This window comes from Myiozetetes cayanensis, unplaced genomic scaffold (genome assembly GCF_022539395.1).
Source record: "Myiozetetes cayanensis isolate MyiCay16 unplaced genomic scaffold, myiCay2020 scf29, whole genome shotgun sequence".
NCBI lineage: Eukaryota > Metazoa > Chordata > Aves > Passeriformes > Tyrannidae > Myiozetetes > Myiozetetes cayanensis.
In genome coordinates this window covers 930,576-953,049 of record NW_026087510.1, presented here as the reverse complement: position 1 = coordinate 953,049, position 22,474 = coordinate 930,576, and the positions used below count along the sequence as shown (strand labels likewise).

Genomic DNA, 22,474 nt, shown 5'->3' with positions numbered 1-22,474 from the left:
GATACAAACAGCATGTGTGTGCTTGGGATGGAGAGGAGGCAGCAGCCCCCCAGCCCCCCTCCCACTCACACACACGCTGAAGGTGCCACAAGACAAATAGGACCGAGAAAGAGATGCACTATTTAAACTTTCATCACTATTTTTCTCCCTGGCTCCCCTTGTTCCCTTTGATTTATTTTTTAGTGTGTTTTCCCCAGGCTGTGCTGTTCTCCTGCATCTCTTTCCTCTCCCCCTTCACTCGGCAGCAGCCAGCACCGTTCTGAGGGCACCCACGGCTGCCCAAAATTTTTCAGGCTGTCTGGGCTCAGCTGCCATGGGCTGGGGAGAGGAATGAGGCAGCAGAGCAGCATCAGGCTGGGGAAAATGTGGGCAGGACGTGGAGGGGACAAAAGGGACCTGTAGACACAACCTCCTCCTTTCCTATCCCTCCCTGACCCAGCAAGGACTGCGGAGCTGCTCGTTAAGACTTGTCCGTGTTGCACAGACCATGTAATCCCCTTCCAAGAGCCCCATCCCACTGCCACCCTTCCCAGAGCAGTGACCCTGCCAGGGCTTGGCATGGCATTGATGCAGGAAGGGTGCCAGTCATGCAGGCATTCTCCAAACCACCAGCCTTCCATCCCATGCCAGTCTCAGCAGGGCCAGGGGCTGGCAGCACAAGGGTAGGGGCTGGAAGCTTGGAAGTGATGCCAGAGCTTGTCCCAGAGCCAGTGTGGCCTCTGTGAATTGACCATTCACACTGACACAGACTGGGTTGTTTTCAGCCTGCCTTATGTTGGGAAGGATGCAAAAAGCTTTGTCAATGGTTTTCCTTGCAGAACAATAGAATCATGGAATGCTTTGGATTGGAAGGGACCTTAAAATCCATCTCATTCCAAGCCCTCTGCCATGGGCAGGGACACCTTCCACTAGCCCAGGTGGCTCCAAGCCCCATCCAACCTGGCCTTGGACACTTCCAGGGATCCAGGGGCAGCCACAGCTTCTCTGGGCAACCTGTGCCAGGGCCTCCCCACCCTCACAGCCAAGAATTTCTTCCCAATATCCCATCTATCCCTGCCCTCTGGCAGTGGGAAGCCATTCCCTGTGTCCTGTCCCTCCATCCCTTGTCCCCAGTCCCTCTCCAGCTCTCCTGGAGCCCCTTTAGGCCCTACAAGGGGCTCTCAGGTCTCCCTGGAGCCTTCTCTTCTCCAGCTGAACCCCCCCAGCTCTCCCAGCCTGGCTCCAGAGCAGAGGGGCTCCAGTCCTGGAACATCTCCATGGCCTCCTCTGGATTCACTCCAGCTCCAGGTCCTCTCTGTGCTGAGGACCCCAGCACTGAGGTTTGGATCTCCCCAGAGTGGAGCAGAGATGCAGAATCCTCTCCCTTGACCTGCTGGCCACTCTTTCTTGCACAGTGCAGGGTACAAAGATAAGGATAAAGAAGGGCTGAGCCTCATCCTGCTGGGCCTCTGCAGACAGGAATGGGCTCCAGGTTTCAGTGGTAGGATGGAAAGGAAAATCTGATTGGTCATGCTTGGATGAGGGGATATTACAAGCTGGAGTCAGGACTCTCAGCCCTCCACTGTCCCCATTTAAACTCACACCACTCTCTCTGTATTGTCCCTTTTTCCTTACCTGCCAAAGAAAAGGATTGACATTCTAATTGCATCGGGAAGAGGAGAGTTAAATGGATGTATGTCAAGATAGTGGAGGGGAATTTGCCATCCAGGGTTAGGTTTCCCCCAGAGCTCAGGCCCCAAGCCCCACAGTCCTGCCCTGAGTCCCCAGTCAGTGCTGCTCTGAGAAGCCCAGCCCACGAGAACACTCAGACACAGTGAAATCTCTGCCTTCAAAGTGTTGGACAAAACCTAAGAGCCTGTTTATATCCTTCCTAGCTCTGAAGAGCTGCTGGAAATCTGAGTCCTAAATGTGTAAAGGCCTGATAAATGAAAAGCTGAACACTCCTGGAGCTGTAAGCTGCTCTGCAGTGGTTTAGGCCCTCACAATTTGCAGCCTTCAGGGTTGATAATACAGCGAGACCCTGGGCAGTCTGCTGGAAAACTCTGCCAGAAACACAATCCTTCTAAGGGGATTCTCTTATCCAGTGTAGCAAGCTCTGTCCTAAAAGCAGTTTTGTGTTCTAGCCCCTTTTCCTCCCCTTGGGAAGCTTTCCTAGATACTTGATGAAACAGAGAACCTTCTTTCTCCCCCAGTGTCCACATTTTCCTTCTTTTTCCTTCGCCTTCTCCAAGCTTTCCCCAGTTCTTTCACTGCAACCAGTCACAGCCTCCCAGCCTTCATTTTGCCAATTAAACAAGCCAACCTCTGCTGAGCTGATCTGGTAGGAGAGCTGCTCTTTTCCTTTGATCAGCTCCACTGAGCTCAGGATCCACTGAGTGTGGCCAGACCCCACCCAGGATCTCAAGAGCATCGTGCAGAGCAACACCAGTGGCCCCTCCAAAACAACCCCGAGGCTGGTGGGGAAAGCAGGCACTGGCTGGGAAGAGGAGGCAGTTCCCTGCAGGGATCAAGCAGAGAAGAGGATGTTCCCACCCCAAATGATGCACAGAAATGATACAACAGCTAATTAACTCTTAATTTGGCTGAGTATCATTAACACTGTCAAAGTCACACCCCACTCCACCCCCCCCAAGTCTGGCTACATTGACCCCCTTTTGGATTAGGACAGGATCACAGATTCATAGCATATTTTGGGTTAGGAGGTAACTTTAAAAGCCATCTAGTCCAGCCCCCCCTGCCATGAGGGGCAACCACAAGACCCAGTTGTTCAGAGGATCAGGATCTTCCAGGGAAGGTGAGGAGCCCAGAGGCTGCAGGCTGAATCCTGATCCTTTCACAGGCACCTTGCTAGCCAGCAAACCTGGACTCCACGTGCCCCAGCGTGGAGCAGAGATGGGATTTGCAAAGGAAAACCCTGTTTGCAGGGCTTGTATTTTAAAGTCTTCCCCAGAGCAAGCAGCTGAGTGCGGGTCAGGGCAGTGCCAGATGCAGTCACGCCCAGCAAGTGTTCTGTGGTGCCCTCATAAGCCTGACTTGTCTACAAGAGCTGAACATCCCTCTCTGACAAGCTGGATGCGGTGTCTGAATACACAAACACTTCTCTGCACCAGAGCAAAGCTCCCAGACGCACAAGAGGGTTGGCTGAGCCAACTGAATCCCTCCAGGCTGGCTCCCTGGGGTTTCCCCTGCTTTCCTTACTGTGGAGACAAAATACAGGAGCAGAGGTCCCCTTGTTCAGCTTGGCTTCTTCATCTCCGTGGGGCTTCACGTTCTCACCCAGTGCCGGCTCCCTGGGAGGCAGCTGTGCCACCAGACACCCCTGTGGAGGCTGGGGATGCTTTTCATTCGTCAGAGAATCATAGAATCCCAAAATGGATTGGGTTGTAGGACTGTCCTTAAAGCCCATCTCATCCCACCCCCTGCCATGGGCAGGGACACCTTCCACCAGCCCAGGTTGCTCCAAACCCCATCCAGACTGGCCTTGGACACTTCCAGGGATGGGGCAGCCAGAGCTTCTCTGGGCAACCTGTGCCAGGGCCTGCCCACCCTACAGCCAGGAATTTCTTCCCAATATCCCATCTATCCCTGTCCTCTGGCAGTGGGAAGCCATTCCCCCTTGTCCTGTTCCTCCATCCCTTGTCCCCAGTCCCTCTCCAGCTCTCCTGGAGTTCCTTTAGGCACTGAAAGGGGCTCTGAGGTCTCCCCTGAGCTTTCTCTTCTCCAGGCTGAACTCCCCCCAGCTGATTTACACTTAGTCTTTCAGCCTTGGGGCCAGGAAGAACCTTCCAGTGTTTGTGATCACTGGGAGCATCCTCTGGTCACTGTCATTTATTTAACACACACGTGAGATGAGCCCAGAGCCCTGAGTGGCACAGACCCCGTGGGGAAGGGAAGCCATGGAGATGAGCAGTGCCCTATCCCAGAGGGACACTCCTGCTGGGTCTCACACCAGCTGAACATTCCTTGCAGGTATTTGGCTCAGGGCAGTCCTCAGGGGCTGCTCAGCATCTGCCTCTCCAGCCCAGCTGCTGGGTGGCCCTTCCCCAGCAGGGAGTGTTTGGGGTTGAATCTCTTAACACTGAAGAAGAGGCTGGTGCCAAGGAGAGGAGGTTGGTTCCACAAAGCCAGCAGCGAGGGGGTACCAGCCAGAACAACAACAGAAAAACAGCCCTAATTAGGGGAAATGTACTGGTGGCTGGAGGGCTTTTTGCTTCCTTCACTTCCAGGACCTGGCTGCTGGAGGATCCTGTTATCTCAGTAAATATTGCTAATAATTGAGGTTCTGTTTGCCTTCCACATCACTGTCCAGCTGCCAGGAGCATTTAAAGATGTCCATGTCACTCCTTACTCAGAGCCAGTGCTAGCCTGGGGTGTCAGTCCAGCACTGGAGAATTCTGTGTGGGCTCACTGATTAATCAGGGAAATGCAGGGTGGGACAGAGTGCAGAAAAACTTCTAACAGCTCATTTAAAGAGCTGCTGAATGCACAGCCCAGGAGCACCATCATTTAGTTGAGTTTCTTTATGCTGATGTGCTGTAAATGGACTTTTCCAAAGGGCAAGGAGCAGACCCCAAGGTGTCCCTTCCCATCCAGGCAGCCCACAGCTATGGAGAATGGATTAATGCCTGTCCAAGGCTGGTTTAAAAATATTCAACAATTCCTGTATTTTGACAGAAAATGAGGGGTTTGGTGGGGAGCAGCTTCTCATGGTTTCTTTGGAAAGTTTTGTCTGCAATGAAGAGAGGGACAGCTGAGGTGCTGAAACCTTCTGCCCACCCCTGAAGGTCTCCAAACAATGTCCATTTGGGGATAATCTGTCTGGACACCCATTCTCTAAGCAGCTGCATGTCATAGAATCACTGAGGTTGGAAAAACTCTCTAGGACCATCGAGTCAAATCATTAACCCAGCACTGCTGAGTTCATCCCTAACCTGTGTCCCCAAGTGCCACATCCACCCAGCTTTTAACCCCTCCAGGGATGGGAACTGCACCACTGCCCTGGGCAGCCCATTCCAATGCTTGACCAACTTTGCAGTGAAGTAATTTTTCCTGACATCCAACCTAAACCTTCCCTGGTGCATCTTGGGGCCGTTTCCATCCGGTTCTCTGTTCCTACCCTTGTGGGCTTGAGCCATCCTGGATCCCTTCTTCATTTTAAGCTTTCCAGGGATGTGTGGGTTAACTCCATTTGCATGGCTGTCAGGAATAACCCCCCTTGCAACCCCAAACAAGTCTTCCTATTTATATCCCTGGTTTAATCAGGAAGGCTAGTGCTTCCATAGCTACGTGATTAAAAATTAGGAGACCGGATTCTGTAGTGGTGCCTTATAATAACAACCAATCCTGGGAGCACAGTGGATGAATAATGGATCATGGCTCTGTGCTACCAGCTTCTTGCCTTCCCTTCTTTCTTCTTCTCCCCTTTTTATCTTCCACTCTTCTCTTCCTCCTCCTCCTCCTCCTCCTCCTCTCCCAGGCTGGAGTTGAAATGGGGAAGGAATACATCCATCCTTCATTTTGCAGAAGTTAGAGAGACAGCACTGATTCCTCTTCATCAGACCCTCCTCCCCAGCCACATCCCCTCTTAGGGAGCCTGGAGACATCAATATTTCAGGGCTATGTGAGAGAATTGGGGGATCATAACCACTTCCTTGGGAAGACATAACCAGGACCCCTCCTTTCCTCGTTGCCATAAACAGCTCCCCAAATCTGGCTGCTGCTCCAATAGAGAGAAACCGGAGCAAAACAGTAAAAAACAAGGATTTTTGTCCCTGGGCAGACAAGTGGTTCCATGTTTGTCTGCATGATGTTGTCCCCTATGCCATGATATCCCCTCGTGGGCAGCTAAGCGATAGGTGGATTGTGTTGCAGGGGTGATGTTGCTGCAAGAATACCAGAAAAAAGTCAGGAATATCAAACATCCCACCATAAAAGTTCTTTCATAAATTCCAGTTCTTCAGAGAAGGGCCTGTGGGTTGGGTTTTTTGCCCTGCTCCACGAGATGAATTGTCAGTATTTTACAAGCCGAGGTCAAATTCAATTAATGGCTTCACTGAGGGGAAAAGAACTATTGAAAAATACCAGACTTGTTTTTAAACAGTATAAACTCATCCAATGAAAGGGTGTTTAAAAAAAAGAAATTAAAATGAATCCTTCCTTAATAGTTAAAACATCAGAACAGAGCAGAATCGTTCACATTTTCGTATTTTGCTGACAGACATTTCAACAAACCCAAACCACAGATTTTCACTCCTTTTTCCACCCTTGTAGCCCGAGGGGGGAAAAAAAAAAAAAAGTACATTTTGGATCCGTGTAGAAAAGCTTTTTTTTTCCCCAGTCCTTGAGTTCCACCCACTGAGCTGAAAAATCCCATTACTGCCAGCGCTTGGCAGCTGTGTGTGTGCCCAGCCGAGGGTGCCCTGCCCGCCAATCCTGCCTCTGCACCGGCAGGGAACGTAATCCCTTCCCATCTCCCACATCCAGCCCGGTGCTGGAGGAGCCAGGGAGGAGTTTTTAAGTGTTTCTCGTCCAACTCCAAGGCAGGGACAGCTCAGGAGCAGGGACAGACTCGGGGATTTCGGAGAGGGCTTTGGCGTGGATGTTGTGCGGCTCAGCTTGGGAAGGGGGAACAGCACTGACCTGGAACAAAACCAGCTCCTCTTTGGTGGGAAATTGGCACCTATCCCCCTGCTGCAGCCCCTCTGGAAGGATGCTGGAGGTAGGAGGGTTTGCCTGAGCGGGGTGCGAAGCAGAAATTTCTTCCCACGTCCTGTACTAGCACGAGCTGTTCTGCTTGGGCAAGAGAGGCTGAAGCAGGGATGGCTTCCCACTGTGTCTTGACATTCCTCATGGCTTCCCAATCCCTCGGGCTACAGGAGCTCCCAAACAGGCCCTACATGGATCTGTAGCAAGACCAACCTTTGGTTTCCCAAAGCACATGGTTGGGAAGAGCTAAAAATACCTTTGGATAGCGATTTGGGCCTGAAGGGCTCTCAGCAGGGTGGGTTCCCAGCAGCTTTGGGCAAAACGTGGGCCAGGAGGTTCCCTGCTGTTTCCTGGGAATGGTTTCATTGCATCTTTGAGGCTGGGAATGCTGGGGCAGAGCCAGGGAGAGGGAGGGTTGAACTTGGGTGTCACAGAGCAGAAGTTAAAGTTCATTTGTCTTATGAAGTCAGGAACTTTTTATCTCCTGGTGAAACAGCCACTGATGGTCAGTAAGACCACATGGTTCACTCCTGCAGAGCACACTCTGGAGCAGGCTGGAGTCCCCATCCCTGGAGGGATTTAAAAGCTGTGTAGATGTGGCACTTGAGGACATGGGTTGGTGGTAGGCTTGGCAGTGCTGGGTTAACTTTTGGACTCGATGATCTTAGAGGTCTTTATGATTCCATGAAGAGCTGCACTGACAGCTGTACAGAGCTCTCCATCCCCAGAGCAGACTCCTCATGGTAATGGAGATGAAAGCTCTTCTCAGCAAGATTAAAGCCCAGTCCCTCTCTCCATCTGGATTTCCCATCTCTTACCACACTGGGGATCCTTAGACATGCCAGGCTAGTCCCAAAAGAGGAGACCATGCTCAGGTGCCCCTCACCTGCTTCCCTATTTCCACCCCTCCCTGTCTCTGGCATGAAATGCTTCCCAGCACAGTGAAGATGCCAGGGGGGGCAAAGCCCTGTCCTGTAACTGCAGCCTCACACTGTCAGGGCTGTCAGTGCTTCCAAAGAAGGCTGAGAACCCAAATGTCTCTGTGACGCCCCTGGCAAGATCTGCTTTCACAGAGGGAGATGCTGAGGAGCCTCTCCATGTCAGAGGCAGGGTCCCCCAGCCTCCTGTGTGTGAAAACAGCACGGACCACGAGTGGGAGTGACAGGGAAATCAAAGCAGGGCAGGGAGTGCTCAGGGGTTCCTCCATCCCTCCGTGACCAAGGGCTGCCAAGGGAGCCCTCTTCAAAGGCAGGAGGCTGGAAATCAGACTCTTGATGCCCAGAAGAAGTTATTCCCCTGGGTGCTATAGGTGACAATCCAAATCCAGCTTTTCTTTCCCTTCTGCCCCAAATACCTTCACCTTCCTCCCCCTTTGCAGTCAGAGGAACGAGGGTCACACCTAATCCCCTCCAAACCCCACATGCTGTGTCCAGCAGCAGCCAGAGATCCCTGGGGAGGAGTGAAAGAGCAGGAACAGCAAGCAGGGATATTTATTTCAAGCAGGGAGGCTGCTTTCAAGTACTCACCATCCTGCTGCAGCTTGCAGCTCAGGGACAGCCAGGGCTTTGAGGATTTAGTAGCTCTTGGTGGATTTATCTACCACAGACCTGATCCCTCCCATTCCTGCAAAGCTCCCAGGCACCTGACCCGTGTCCCCTCGACACTTCACCAGTTCCTGCTGCTGGAGTTTAAATTTGGGGCACAGTTTTCACGTGAGCAGCAAAAGACAAGTGGCTGTAGTGTGAGGAGAGGGGGTTGGATGCTGCCACAGCCACATCCAAATGATCTGCAGAGGTTTGAGAGGTCACAGGCCAGTCCTGGCAGCCCAGACCCCACAGGTGACTCCAGGAAGGTTGGTTTCATGCCTCAAATGACATTGTCTCCTCTGGGCTCTTTCTCTGCAGTTCCTCCAGATGATCCTGTCATTATGGGGGGGCCCATCATCAGCCTGAGAGCAGGAGACCCCCTGAACCTGACCTGCCACGCAGACAATGCCAAGCCAGCAGCCTCCATCATCTGGATGCGGAGAGGAGAAGTCATCAATGGAGCCACCTACTCCAAGGTGAGGCAGGATGGGGCTGGGGATACGGGCTGTGCCCTTCCCTGGCTTCAGAAAGGGGTACCAGGCCTGGCACTGCTTCAACACTGCCCCAAAACATCTGGGGCAGTACCCTCAGCTCTGCAGAGCTCAGGCTCTCACCCCATGAAGCCTTCCCGATGAGAGGCTGGGAGGAAAACAGTCAGGAAGACGCACATGAGGAATCCCAAACTGTCACCAAAAGGAGCTCTGCTCTGAATTTGGCTTTTTGTACCTTTTTGTAATCCCCTGGCATGGCCAGTCCTCCCCCTTCCACCTTCCCTGGGTGTGGTGTTGGAGCTGTGTCCACAAACACCGGCCCAGCACAACCTCTGGCTCCAAAGGTGGTTGCTGTGATGCACGTGTCCCCCTCCTCCCACTGCAATTTCTCATGAAAAATCATCAGGGCTGTTGGCATTTTTTAATTTAGACAGAAAGCCTTTATTGGGTCATAAAGGAAATCATCAAAGAGCATCAGCAGCACATTCAGCTGGGCCCCCACATGCTCTCCTGTTTACGGGCGCCTGATGTCTGGGGAGCTCGAGAGAGATTCGGTAACACTTGACATTTCTAAGGAAAATTTCTAAAGAGCAAAAATCCCAGCCCTAAAATGGGTCAGTTTGCAGCCATTTGTAATGCAAGCAAACTTCAAAGGCGGCAGCCAGAGCCGTTCCTCGAGCTCCCGGAGATCTTTAATAAACATTCCACCCTCTGCCGCCTGTGGAGCCTCCACCCAGCCCCGTTCCAGCAGCACCCCGATCTGCCTGGGACACCAGAGGAGCCAGAACACCCTCCTTGCCTCCTCCTCCTCCTCCTCCTCCTCAGTACCTCGGCTGAAGCTGAGCCACTTCCCTGCAGCCCACGGAGCAGCAGAGGGGGAACTGCCCCATCTCCCTGTGTGCCGTGAGAGAGGCAGCACTAATTAAAGCCAGAGAGATCTGACCTCTCCCTCTCTCAAATCAAGTGGAATTAGTTAAAATCCAGGCCGTTGACGTGCAGTTGTTTGCAGCTCATTGCCTTCCCCTGCACTGCAGACTGACAGGCCCTGGGCAGGCAACTTTTGAGCCCTTTCCCTTTCAGACCCACAAGCAGTGGGGAGCAGGGGAGGAGGAATGTCCCTGCTTTAAAATATTTCCAACAAAAAAAAACCCTTCCAAAGCAGAGCTTTCCAGGCTGCAGCTCCACCTCACACACAGCACAGACATTTCCATGGCATTTTAAGCAGCTGGCAGGGATGGGCTGGGAGGGGAGCCCTGTTCTGCACAGGGGAGCATCTTCCACTCCTCCTGGACTCAGGAAAACTTCTCTTTCTGAGAGGCTTCTCTGTTTCCCTCTGACTTGCTGGAGGTTTCCATGAGGCCCTTCCACATTAAAAAGGAAAATCAGCCTTCAGAAAAACTTACAGCCAAGTTTAGATGTCTTTTTGAATGGGAAGTTTTGATTTTGGGGGTCTGAGAAACTTTTCCCTTTCTAAGCTCCCTTTTAAAATAATTCCCAAATTTTCCTCTTTGTGTTTTTTCAAGAAAACTAAAACCTAACCCAGCTTGCCTTTGATCCAGACGTTGCAGCCAACCAAAAAGAAACCCTGTTCAGGCTCCTGTTTGCCTGGAACCATTTTTACTGAGGGAGAATGTCTTTGTTACTCTGAATTTCCAGTCCACCAACAGATCCATCTGCAGCCCCCTGCAATCCCAGCCAGGCAGCACAGAACAGCCAGGGCTGTCTGGAACCCCCCTCCCCAATCTCTGCTGAAGCAGACAGGGAATGTTAGAGGATCCTGCAGGATTTTGAGGCTAAACCCAGATAGGGGGGGAATTTCTGCACAGAATTAGGGGTCACCCCGTCCCCAGGACAGAAGTGGGGCTGTTCCACAAGGGAAGGGCACACGAGGTGACAGCAGAGCAAGGACAGGGCACATCCTGCATTTGTGTGTTCAGAGACGGGCAATGAGGCTGGGGAAGGGGCTGGAGCAGCAGGAGCAGCTGAGGGAGCTGGGGGGGGCTCAGCCTGGAGAAAAGGAGGCTCAGGGGGGAACTTCTGGCTCTGCAACTCCCTGACAGGAGGGGGGAGCTAGGTGGGAGTCAGGCTCTGCTCCCAGGGAACAAAGGGACAGGACAAGGGGAAATGGTCTCAAGTTATGCCAGTGGAGACTTAGATTGGATATTGAGGAAAATTTCTTCACTGAAAAGGTGGCCAGACATTGGAACAGGCTGCCCAGGGTGGTGGTGGAATCTTCAACCCTGCAGGTGTTCAAAAAACATGTGGATGTGGTGGATAGGGGGATGGTTTAGTGAGGGACCTGTCAGTGCTGGGTTAATGGTTGGACTGGATGATCTCAGAAGGCTCTTCCAACCCTAATGACACTGTGATTCTGGGCTGACTGTGGTGACAATTGCTCATCATCATTCCTTGTCTCCTGTGCCTGAGAGGCGCAAACCTGTGTGCAGGAGGGCTGTGCCACAGTGAGCCCAGGGAAAGGATTAGTCAGGAATCACAGAGTCATTTAGGTGGGAAAATCCCTCAGAGACCATCCAGTCCAACCGTTACCTCAGCACTGCCAAGGCCACCACTACCCCGTGTCCCCAAGTGCCACATCCACACATCTGCTGACGTAAGTTTGTCATTCAGCAAACCCCTTGTCTTACATTGTGAGGAGCAAACTTGAAAGATTCGGACTTAGAGGGAAAAAGTGCCTGGTAGGGTCCAAAATCCAGAGTGTTGATAAACCAGAGAGAGGTCAGAGGTCAGGGAATGATTAAAAGACTGAAAACCACAGAACACCTTGAGAGCCTCCCAGGGCTGGAGGGGTTTGATTTATCAAAGGCAGGGCTATGGGGTGACGTGACCACGGTCTGTAAGAACTGTAAGAACTTGCAGGAGGATTAGGGCTGGGGAAGGGAGGGCTCCCAGGCTCCTGGGCTCCTGAGAGAGGCACGGCAGGGCACCTGGGCTGGAATCAAAGTCAGATAAATCCAGGGAAGAGATACAGTGCCAAGGCTGAGCAGGCAGACCAGGTTAACCACCGCTGTGCCAGGCTTGGGAGTTTGTGCCTCTGGCACCCACAGGTGCCATCAGTGCTCAGCAGCCCAAGTGGTGATGATTTACCACAGGCTGGTTCAGACCACAGCACAGCAGCCATGGCTGGGGTCAGCCCGTGCTGCTGGCACCCCTCATTCCTGTGGGAAGTGCCCAGGTAGCTTTGTGCACTCACCTGCAGAAGGTGACAGCAGGGTCAACAGTCCATTTGCCTCTGGCTCCCTCTTTCCTGGGATGGTGGGTGACGGATCTCCCTTGGAGCTGTGCTCCCCAGGTCTAGGCACAGCAGGGCTGCAGGGAAACAGATGGGAGTTAAGAGCCCAATTCCCAGGGAAGTGCAGTGAAATTTGTCTTTGTTATTCCCCCAAGGCTTTTGGCAGATTCCAGCCAGAGGAACTGTTATTGCAGGGAGCTGCTTGGCTGAGGAGCTCCTACTGTGCCTGCGGAGCCTGGCACGGCTTGGAATGGGAAAGGGGGCCCTCTCCTGTAGGAAACTGCCTTTCCTGATCCCTTTTCCCCCCTTACAGACACTTCTCCGTGATGGCAAGAGGGAGAGCATCATGAGCACCCTTTTCATCGCCCCCTCCGACATTGAGAACGGGGAGAGCATCGTGTGCCGCGCCACCAACAAAGCCATTCCCGGTGGGAAGGAGACCTCGGTCACCATCGACATCCAGCGTGAGTACACGGCTGGCTGGGCTTCCTCTGGGCACTGGGACACCCCAGCCTCCCAGCCCTCTCCATCCCTGGGGCTGTCCACAGGGCTCTGACCCCGGGCAGGAGCAGGATGATGGGATTGGGGGGGTTCCCTTTGCTGGGATTTACTGGAATGTTGTAGCAGTGAAGTCACAGCCAGAAGATCTCGTGTCCTGAGCTCCCTGTGGGGCTCAGAACACCCCTACCCCAGGGACATCCTGCTTCCCAGCATTTGTGTCTTGTGTCCCTGGTTTTGAGCAAAAGCAGCACCAGCTGCCCTGCTCTGGGTGGCCCCACTGTGTCCCCGGGGGTCTTTGGAGCACAGATGGATCCCAAAGGGTTCTGGGTGAGCAAACGGCATCTCCGGCCATGGCCAGCAGTGGAGATAATGCTCATTAAGACCTCTGGTGCAAAATCACGTGTTTCCAGCCTTACAGGCAGTTCACTGGTAGGGTTTTTGTGTCATTCTCTGCTGGGATGGCGTGTGAGACACCTGATCGGGGGAAGTGTCCCCCCCATGACACACAGGCAGCACCAGTCACCACCTCATGGAGACAGGTGTGTCTGAAGAGCCATATTCTTCACCCTTTACTTTAAATCCACAGAGCAAAATCTTCTTTCCCCCAAAATTCACATTTCCCAGGTCTCTTCCCTCCTCCTCTGCAGTAGCTGTTGCTCTCAGGCTCACCCTGACCCCCTCCAGACGGGCTCCATTTGCACGCCCAGTTCCTGCAGCTGTATTTACCCACAATTTGCAAGAGCAGGGTGTTCAATATTAACATGCCAGCTGCTTTCCAGAGTCCAATTAAAACTGGCTGAACAAACTCAAGCACAGCAGAAAATTCACCATTTAAGACTTGCAGCTTTTGCTGCCGGAAGATTACCGGGCTCTTGGGTTGCTGGCTGCATGTCCTGACAGAACTGGGCAGATAAAATGAGATAATAGCCTGGGTTATTTCACAGCCAGCAAACAGTTACAATGGCTGGAGACACACTCACACTCACACAAACAACACAGAGCTGGAGACATCAGTACACTGGGTACAGTGCGGGCAGGGGACGTGAGCTGAATCCCTGAGCCTTGTGGAATCTGCTTGGAAAAGAGAGAGACCCAATAAAGAACACCAATTTCCACTCTGAGCCATTAAATGCTCCATGCTGTGAATGTAATAACAATAATATCCTACCCAGCTAATAAAAGTATGTTGTTCTTAATGAGGGCTAATGAGGATATCAATCTCCCAAAGCTGGATGGGTGATGGAGAGAGAGAAAAATACCAAGATGGATTAACCAGGCTGAGGTGGGATGGGTTTTGACCCAGGTGCAAGAGCCAGCTCTAGCTGCATCTAGTCATAGTATCATGGAATCCTTAAGGTTGGAAAAGACCTCTGAGATAATGAAGTGCAACTACCAACCCAGTGTTAGTCCCTTGGGTTTCACTCCCAGCTTGGTAGACAACGAACTGCATTCACTTTGCAAAGAGCTAAAGGTGCTTTTCTCAAGCAAAAAAATTATCTGGACCACTCATTTTTTCCTGGGGAATTGTCCTGGGAAGACAGGGTGGGCTGTGAACTCCTCTGCAGCATTCTGGCAATGAGAGGGGGTCCTGCACATGGGTCTTCTTCCAACATCTAGCAGAGAAGCAGCACCTTGGGGGGAAAAAAGAAGTGGTTTCTGCAAGAATAAGGAAAAGCAGGCTGCAGTTGTTGCCTGGGGAGCTCTTCCCAGCCTGGCACAACCTGCTTCATCCCCCTGGACCCTGCACTCTCCACCTCCACTGGTGCAGGTTGAACTCACACCATAGGAAACGTTACCCAGCTGCACAGTTTGAAAGAGATGGCCTTGCAAAATAATCCCAGGGAACCAAAAATAATCCTTCCCAGGAAGCAGCAGCCTGGTAAATCACTCCTCCTGCTTTATTTCATTTTCTTTTGCAACTCAAAAGAACATCAGAAACTCTCATAGGCAGCAGAAAAAAAACATGCCAGGGTGGGGATTATTCTTATGGAGGGTGTGAACGTGGTGGAAGGAATTATCCTCTTTCAGCTGATGCAAAGTCAAAGTTGGGCTCCCATCAATCTCATGCCCGACCATTTTAGCAGCAATGAAATAGCTGAGTCATAAACCCCTCCCCTTCCAAATATAAAAATAAAGGGGGGGGGGGGAAGAAGAACTGGAAAAAAGCCCAGCGCGGGGTCTGTAATGGAAACACTAAGCGGCTCCAGCTGGAACATCTGTTCAATGTGATTTCCGTTCCACCAGCCACATCAAAGTCAGCCTCCTGTGAGTTATGCACCGAACATCACAAGTGGGATTAAAATCATGTTTAATAGTTTGATATGCCATAAACTATTTATACTGCAGGAGCCCAGTGGCTCCATGGAAATGCACACCCGGCGTGCCGGGATGGGGAGGAGCAGGGTTATTGCTTATCCAAAGCCATTTGCTCCAAGCCTCTGCACACACATGTGCACTTGCTCATTTTTACACCCTTCTTTTGTCACAGCAAGAAGGGATTTGGCTGCATCTGGGTGGTTCTGCAGGACGTGGGAGGAGGGGAAGGAAAGCAGAGGGTGATGAGGGGCACGTGGCTCTGTTGGAGGGTCTCCCGCTGCGTTTATCCTTGGAGCTTTGGAGAGTTTGATTCCCTTTTGTGCTTGCCACTGGGGAGTGGAAAGCCCAGGGCTGAAGAGGCACCTTTGCCTTAGAGAAGAGGTTTGGAAGGGCTTGTCCGTAGGGGAGAGGAGCACGGAGAGGGATTTGCACCTGGCAGTACAAGAGTCAGCAGGGTGCCTGCAGGCCATGGAGCTCATTCCCGAGGTGCTGAGATCGCGGGAGCTCAGGGGTTTGCCAAGGTGCCCCCGGGCTGCGGGGCCGGTCCCGCTGCGATGCCGTACCTGGGCGTGAGGGCAACTCGCCGCCTGTGGGCTGGCTCTGTCTGATTCCATCATTCAAATTAATTACAAGAAGCCGGGCAGGAATCATAATTGTAACCGAGTGGAATTACAACCTGATGAGTTACAATTTGTGTCTTTTTTCCCTTCAGAATGCCCCGAAATACACTGGCACACACAAACCCACGCTGTCCGCGGAACCCGCAATGTTCGAAAGCCCAATCCCATTCCTGAAAGGCGAGATCAAAGACTTTAATTCATTTCCTTCGCTCTTTTTTTTTTTTTTTGTCTTTTTAATCTTTTTTATTATTAATATTTTGAGTGCAAGAGGGAGCCGGGCTCATTTTAATACAAAGAGGCTCCTCGGTAAATCGTAGGCACAGCTCCTAACCCATCAAACAATGGGGAAGCTACTAAAGAGAAGTGTGATTCATACTTAACAAAGGAAGGTGATTAGCTGTTGTTGTCTAACAATAGGGAAGTGTCAGGATGCCTGGGAATGAATTAGGAGCCCGCTATACATCTCTGGGCTGCTATGCGAGGGAAGCTCATTTATATTCCCAACTGCGCCCATCTTTATTGTCATTTGAATTGCACATTTTAAAATGAAATTAGGGTAAATTGAAAATACCTATAATTTCCCCGTCATAATTTCCCATCAGGAAGGCAGGTGGCTTTGCTCGCAACAAAGTCGGGCTCCGGCTGGGTAAATGCCACGGGGCGGAGGAGGAGGCGCTGGAATGCTGCTGGAACGCCGCCTTTCCCACTCCCCTCCCGCCCAGCCAGCGGCACTGCCGGGGCCACCTCCGAGACTCCCCTGCTGGTGGCCTCGCTGCGAGGATGGTCCCAACCCATCCCGCACCCCACAGGGCTGGAATAACCCGGGGCTGCTGTGGATGCTGCTGTCGCACCGGGATGCCCAGTCAGAGTCACTGCAGCAGGACCCTGAGCGGGCAGCGCTGGGGGAAGATGGCAGAGGGAGAAGCCAGCAGGGAAACTTTAGTCCCTGTTAAACACAGCAACGCTCCTTGGGCTTGGTTACAGCCATGGCTTCACAGTGTCCCAGCAGGGGCCAAGGGATCCTGGCCTGGCTCAGTATCAGTGGCAGCAGGAGCAGGGAAGGGATTCTTGGCCTGCACTCAGCGCTGGGGAGGCCACCCCTGGAGTGCTGTGTCCAGCTCTGGGCAGGTCAGGAAGGACATGGAGGGGCTGGAGCAGGTCCAGGGAAGAGCAACAAGGCTGCGGAAGGGACTGGAGCACAAGTGCTGTGAGGAGAGGCTGAGGGAGCTGGGGTTGTTGAGCCTGGAGAAGAGGAGGCTCAGGGGAGACCTCAGCACTCTCTGCAACTTCCTGACAGGAGGTTGGAGCCAGGTGGGGCTCGGTCTCTTCTCCAGGAACCAGCAGCAGGACAAGAGGGCTCAGTCTTCAAGCTGTACCGGGGAGGTTTAGGTTGGATATCAGGAAGAAATTCTTTCCATGGAGAGTGCTCAGCCCTTGGAATGGGCTGCCCAGGGAGGGTTGGAGTTACCCTCCCTGGAGATGTTTAAGGACAGAGTGGATGTGGCATCAGTGCCATGGGCTGGGAACCATGGCGGGGTTGGATCAAGGGTTGGACTTGATGATCTTGGAGGTCTTTTCCAACCCAGTTGATTCCCTGATTCTCTGATTCTATGAAATCCAGCCCTGGACCTGTGGCACTGACCCTGCTCCCAGCTCTGGGAGCCCAGCCACCCCCTGAGCCAGTGGGTACCAACCATGTTCTCCGACTCCCTGCCCTGCCAGCTGCAGCCTTTCCCCGTTTTCCAGCAGGGAAGGATGTTGTTGGGATATTTAGGAAGCAGAGAGAGGCAGCAGGTAGAGGCAAACACATAACATGGCCTGTTTTAGGATATATTTTTGCATATGTGCGTCATCCCACCTCAAGGGCAGCAGAGCCTCTCAGCTGGGTCAATGAGCCCCAACACACTCTACCATGGAACAAGTGGTTCTTCAGGCACCCAAAAAACCCTCAACAAGGCCATTACTTTCTACTTTTTCCCCTCAAATGAGGTCCCATGCTTACAACTTAAAGCTGGAGGTCTGACAACATCAACCCCCCCCCCCAGACACCATGAAAAATTAAAACAAATCTGGATATTCTTATTCCCATCTAAACATTGCACCCACTTCTCGCTTGCTTTCGTTGGCTCTTGCCTGAATTTTGTTTGCTGCTGAAGCATTTTGATGCTTCTCATGTGAAAAGGACAGAAACTGAGCAGCAGTTGGGAGGCTGGGGGGGCCTGTGACACGAGTAAGGCCTTGGTGGAGATGATTAGGCTGATGAAAGAGCAGAAATGCCACTTTAAGCTTAGAGGAAAGACAAAAGATCATCATTACACAGCGAGATATTAAATGGGAGCGTCTCAAAGCAGGCGAGTTTATGTCCTTAAATGGGAATCAGAGCCAGCAGTCATACTATTGAAGTGAAATGTTACATCCAGTGGTGTCTGTGGCTCCTCTTCCTGTCTTATTCACTGAAATTCTCCAAGAGAAGAGCAGTGTTCATGGCATCAACCTGTCTGACAACCATTATATGGCTTTCAACTGAAAAATGGCTTCCCACTGCCAGAGGGCAGGGTTAGATGGGATATCTGGGAAGGAATTCTTGGCTGTGAGGGTGGTGAGGCCCTGGCACAGGCTGCCCAGAGCAGCTGTGGCTGCCCCAGGATCCCTGGAAGTGTCCAAAGCCAGGTTGGACGGGGCATGGAGCAACCTGGGCTGGTGGAAGGTGTCCCTGCCCATGGCAGGGGGTGGAACTGGGATGAGCTTTCAGGTCCCTCCCAACCCAACCCAACCCATTCTGGGATTCTGGGATATCACAGCATCAAGGAGTCTCAGCACTTTTGCCAAGCTTTCTTACAGCCAGATTTTGCCTTCCAGACTCAGAACCTGGCGGGCAGCAGGCAGGGAGGGATGCTGTACCATGTCTTTGGGTCTCTCAAGGGCTTGTCTCTCCCTTTGCAGACCCACCCCTGGTGAACTTGTCCGTGGAGCCGCAGCCGGTGCTCGAGGACAACACTGTGAAGTTCCACTGCTCCGCCAAGGCCAACCCCGCCGTCACCCAGTACAGGTAAGGTCACCCCCCTCATGGCACCACACACCTGCTGAGAGCATCTCACCTTCCCCCCTCCACAGCTTCACCTCCAGGTGACCAAGAGAGCTCAGCACCTCTGGCCATGAATTCTGGTGGCCATTCCACTTCCCCCCTCCGTGTTTCCCAGTGCCTGGTGCTCATTGTGGCTCATCCCCAAGGCCTCTGCTGTCCCCCAGCCGGGGGATGCAGTGGCTGGAGCCAGCCCCTGATCCCTGTAGAGCAGCAGAGCTGCTGTGGCTCAGTCCTTATCCCAGTGTCCCCACTCCTACGGCTCCCTGATGTCACACTCGCCTCGACAATGTTGTTACAGGTTGAGAGGCTCCACCGCGTTCTGCTGCATTCAGCAGCTCCTCAGTCAGGGATTCATCGGGTTTGGAGTGGATTAAGAGGCCTGGCACCGAGCTGGCGGAGCCATCTGTTTAGGGACATAACGAGCAGCAGCGAGCAGCGAGTGAAAAGTCTATTATGGGAAAATTCCTGCCTTTTTTTCCGAACACTCTTTTATGGCTCGAACAATGCAGCTCCTTCCCCGTCTCTGTGTAACCCTTCAGTGACCACTGTGAGCCTCTCTATCCACCGTGAGCCTCTCTATCCACTGTGAGCCTCTCTATCCCCAGGGAGCCTCTCTATCCCCACCTGAGCTCGGAAGGGCCAGGGCAGAGTGGCTGGGCTGGAGGTGTGTGGGGTTCCACGGGGGATAGGCTCTCCTTGGGTGGGGTGTTCTCCTTGAGTGTGTGGGGTCATCACTGCTGGCCGGGGTCTGCAGTGCCCCTGCAGTGGCCACGCTGAGCTCAGAGCGGGTCACGAGTGGTTGAGAACTGCGGGAGGAGAAAATGAATCGCTTGCAGCTGCAGGAGGTCTGGGGGATCCCTGCCTGCACCCCCTGTGCTGACCCAGCCCCAAACCTCCCTTGGTCCTCCTCTTTTCTCTGTGAGCAGCGACAGGACCCAAGGGAACAGCTGGAGCTGTGTCAGGGCAGGCTCAGGGTGGATCTCAGGAAAGGTTCTTCCCTCAGAGGGTGGTTGGCACTGAACAGGCTCCCCAGGGCAGTGGGCACAGCCCCAAGGCTGCCAGAGCTCCAGGAGGGTTTGGACAATGCTCTCAGGGACAGTGTGGGATTGTTGGGGTGTCTGTGCAGAGCCAGGGGTTGGACTGGATGATCCTTGTGGGTCCCTTCCAGCTCAGGTCATTCTGTGATTCCATGGTTACTCATCTAGGGGTTGGTGTGCGGATGTCTGAGCTCAGCCCTACCCTGTTCTCCGTGTCACATTCTGTTGTCACTGCAGGTGAGCAGATGGCTCTGCACTGAGCAGTCACTGCCATGGGCCCTTGGGAATGTGAGTGAGGGCTGAAACGTTGGGAAACACTCTACTCTCAAAGGTTTTTTTGTCTAAGCAAACAAAATATGGGTATGAAAAGCAGGGCAGGTTGTCAGCACACTCTGGGAGGAGACCATCATGCAACCAGGTACATCCCCATCCCAGCACCACCATCAGCTGCTCACCCCTCCTGCCTGGAAGCCCTGAGTGTGCACAGGCTCACCATCCATTCTGGCTTTGCAGCAGCATCCATGGATAATAAGAGAGGAGGCACCTCCAGGGACAGGTTCCCATGACCCACCTCCTGTTAGGCTCGTACAGCTTAATTAGTACAATCGAGTTTCCTGGTAGGAACAATTCCTTCCAGCTGGATATCAGCACAACAAAGCAATAATTGTGTTCCTGGTTACACAGAAGAGTTATTAATTTGAGAAGTCAATTAATGTCAAAGATACAAATAGCCCTGGTTTAATATTTACAGTTAGGAGGAAAATGAAGTGTGTGACGGGCTGGGTGAAGGGCCCACGTGGCTCTGACTCCAGCACTGATTCTGGTACAGTCTAAGGCAAAACAACCTGGTTCCTCTGGCCAAGGAACCAGGCAGTGGCAAGAGCCTGGCAAAATTTCTGCTCCATCAGCCTGATCCTCAACAGTGGGACCTTCCACATCAGCCCTGAACCCAGCTTGGGCTGGGTTTTTCCCTTCCTTGAAGTAGGAGTTTGGGCAAGGGGGAATGGCTTCAAATCAATGGAGAGTAGGTTTAGATTGGATACTGGGAAGAAATTCTTGGCTGTGAGGGTGGGGAGGCCCTGGCACAGGTTGCCCAGAGAAGCTGTGGCTGCCCCATCCCTGAAAGAGTCCAAGGCCAGGTTGGAGCAACCTGGGCTAGTGGAAGGTGTCCCTGCCCGTAGCAGGGGGCTGGAATGAGATGGGCTTTAAGGTCCCCTCCAACCCAAACCATTCTGGGATTCTATGATTCCCCTTGGCTGTTTCCACCCTCTGGATCCATGCCCAAGCCAAGCTGGATTGCTTTTCTCCACAAGGACAGACAGACCCACTATACTTCTCCCCTCTTCGGTGCCACCTTGGTCACACAGGGTGTTTGGTGTCACCTCTGGCTGCAAATGCCTCCCTCAGCCCCCTTCTTTCCTCTCACCCATCCTGAGCTCACAGGTCTTGTCACCCTTCCTGTTCCCTGAGCCTCAGCATTCCTGCTTTGCCACAAATGGCTTTGGGATTCGTTTCATGATGGATTTTATTATCAAAACTAATTGTCCATTTTTTTCATGTTATGCTTTCTTATAAAAGTGATTTGGGGGGGAGAAAGTGGAAGGGGTGAAGAGGCATGAAAAATTCAAGTATTTTGGGTTTTTTATTTGTTGAGTTCTTTCAACATGTAAACCTCACACAAGGCTCTTTCCCTACCACTGTGACAAGCAAACAGGATTCAGCAGCGCTCGGTGGGGCTTCCTTCTGCTTAATGGCTCTGATTGATGGAGGGGGGATTCACTTCCCTTCCAAAAGATCCCACAGCTCTTCACTAACTATATAAAGGTGGCAGATGTTTCAGCACTGCAGCTTGGAGTCCTCTGGAGTGGAACATCCAAGCAAGGAGCCCCCTGCACCTCGACCCTGGCAAGGAGAGAAGGGTGGGACATGGAAAGCCCTGGGACTGAGATACCTGGAAGTGTGAAAAGGAAGAATATGAGCTCAGTGCCATCCTCAGGGTCAATAAGGACCCCACCACTTGTGAAAATTACCTTGTTCTGCCTTAAAAACAAACATTAGAGAGAAACTGTGATTTTTTTTTCTCCTCAGGAGAAGGCCACTCTAGTATTTGTCCTATCTTCAAACCAGGTTTATTTTTAACCTCCCCCAATATGTTTGTCAGTAAACAGCTCTGAACACAAAGGCAAAAATGTCTAAACAAGATAAATCCCCTTTTCTGGGCATAAATCCACAGCCAGCTCTGCAGGGCCAGCCCTGTTCCCAATACACCAAGTTTGTTACCTTACTGGAATTTTTAAGAGGCAACAGGTTTTGCATTGGGTTTGCATCCCAGATTTTTCTGGCTGGGAAAAGCGCATGAGTTCAAGAACCTCACCCAAAAAATGCTCCTCTGGGAAGAATCCATGAACTGGAGTGTTTGTTAGGAAGAAGCCACTGAACCACCCCCACGGTCCTGCTGGCCAAGGTTTTAAGCCCAGACCCCTCACTCTTTTCAACAGAGGGGTAAAAGAAACAGAATCCATTACAATTCCCCAGAAGACAAAAATCCCTCTCCACCCCTGTAGAGAACAGGGTTTTGATGAAACTGAGGCGGCTGCTTTTTCCTTAAGAGTTTTTCTTTGTGCTCTCTTCTATAATACATCACACACGGGTGGGTTTTAATGCAAGGGAAACCTGGCTGGAAAGGAGAGCCCAGAGTGATCCACCCCCAGAGCCAGACTGGAAAGTTACAGCCTGCACTGTCTTCACTTCAGGGGGCAGGGGGTTAATGAAATTTTGTCAAAATTGACAGATTTCCACAAAATCTTTGGCCTCGGTAGAGTTTTCTAAGTCAGAATCCTTCTTTCTTAAAATCTGCTGGCATCTCATGGCATTGGGAAGCAG

General features: G+C 52.3%; 2 protein-coding genes across 4 annotated transcripts in view; one reads left to right on the top strand and one right to left on the bottom strand.

Annotated features, from left to right (window-relative positions):
- The window catches only part of ST3GAL4 (ST3 beta-galactoside alpha-2,3-sialyltransferase 4), a 1,214,471-nt gene that overhangs the window by 1,132,921 nt on the left and 59,076 nt on the right, over positions 1 to 22,474 (bottom strand). The gene's annotated exons all lie outside the window — the stretch shown is intronic.
- The window catches only part of KIRREL3 (kirre like nephrin family adhesion molecule 3), a 333,492-nt gene that overhangs the window by 271,181 nt on the left and 39,837 nt on the right, over positions 1 to 22,474 (top strand). For all 3 annotated transcript variants that reach the window (XM_050323048.1, XM_050323047.1, XM_050323046.1), the window contains 3 exons: positions 8,610 to 8,767; positions 12,346 to 12,496; positions 18,413 to 18,518. In XM_050323048.1, the coding sequence (XP_050179005.1) occupies positions 8,610 to 8,767; positions 12,346 to 12,496; positions 18,413 to 18,518 (415 nt within the window). The remainder of the gene's footprint in view (positions 1 to 8,609; positions 8,768 to 12,345; positions 12,497 to 18,412; positions 18,519 to 22,474) is intronic.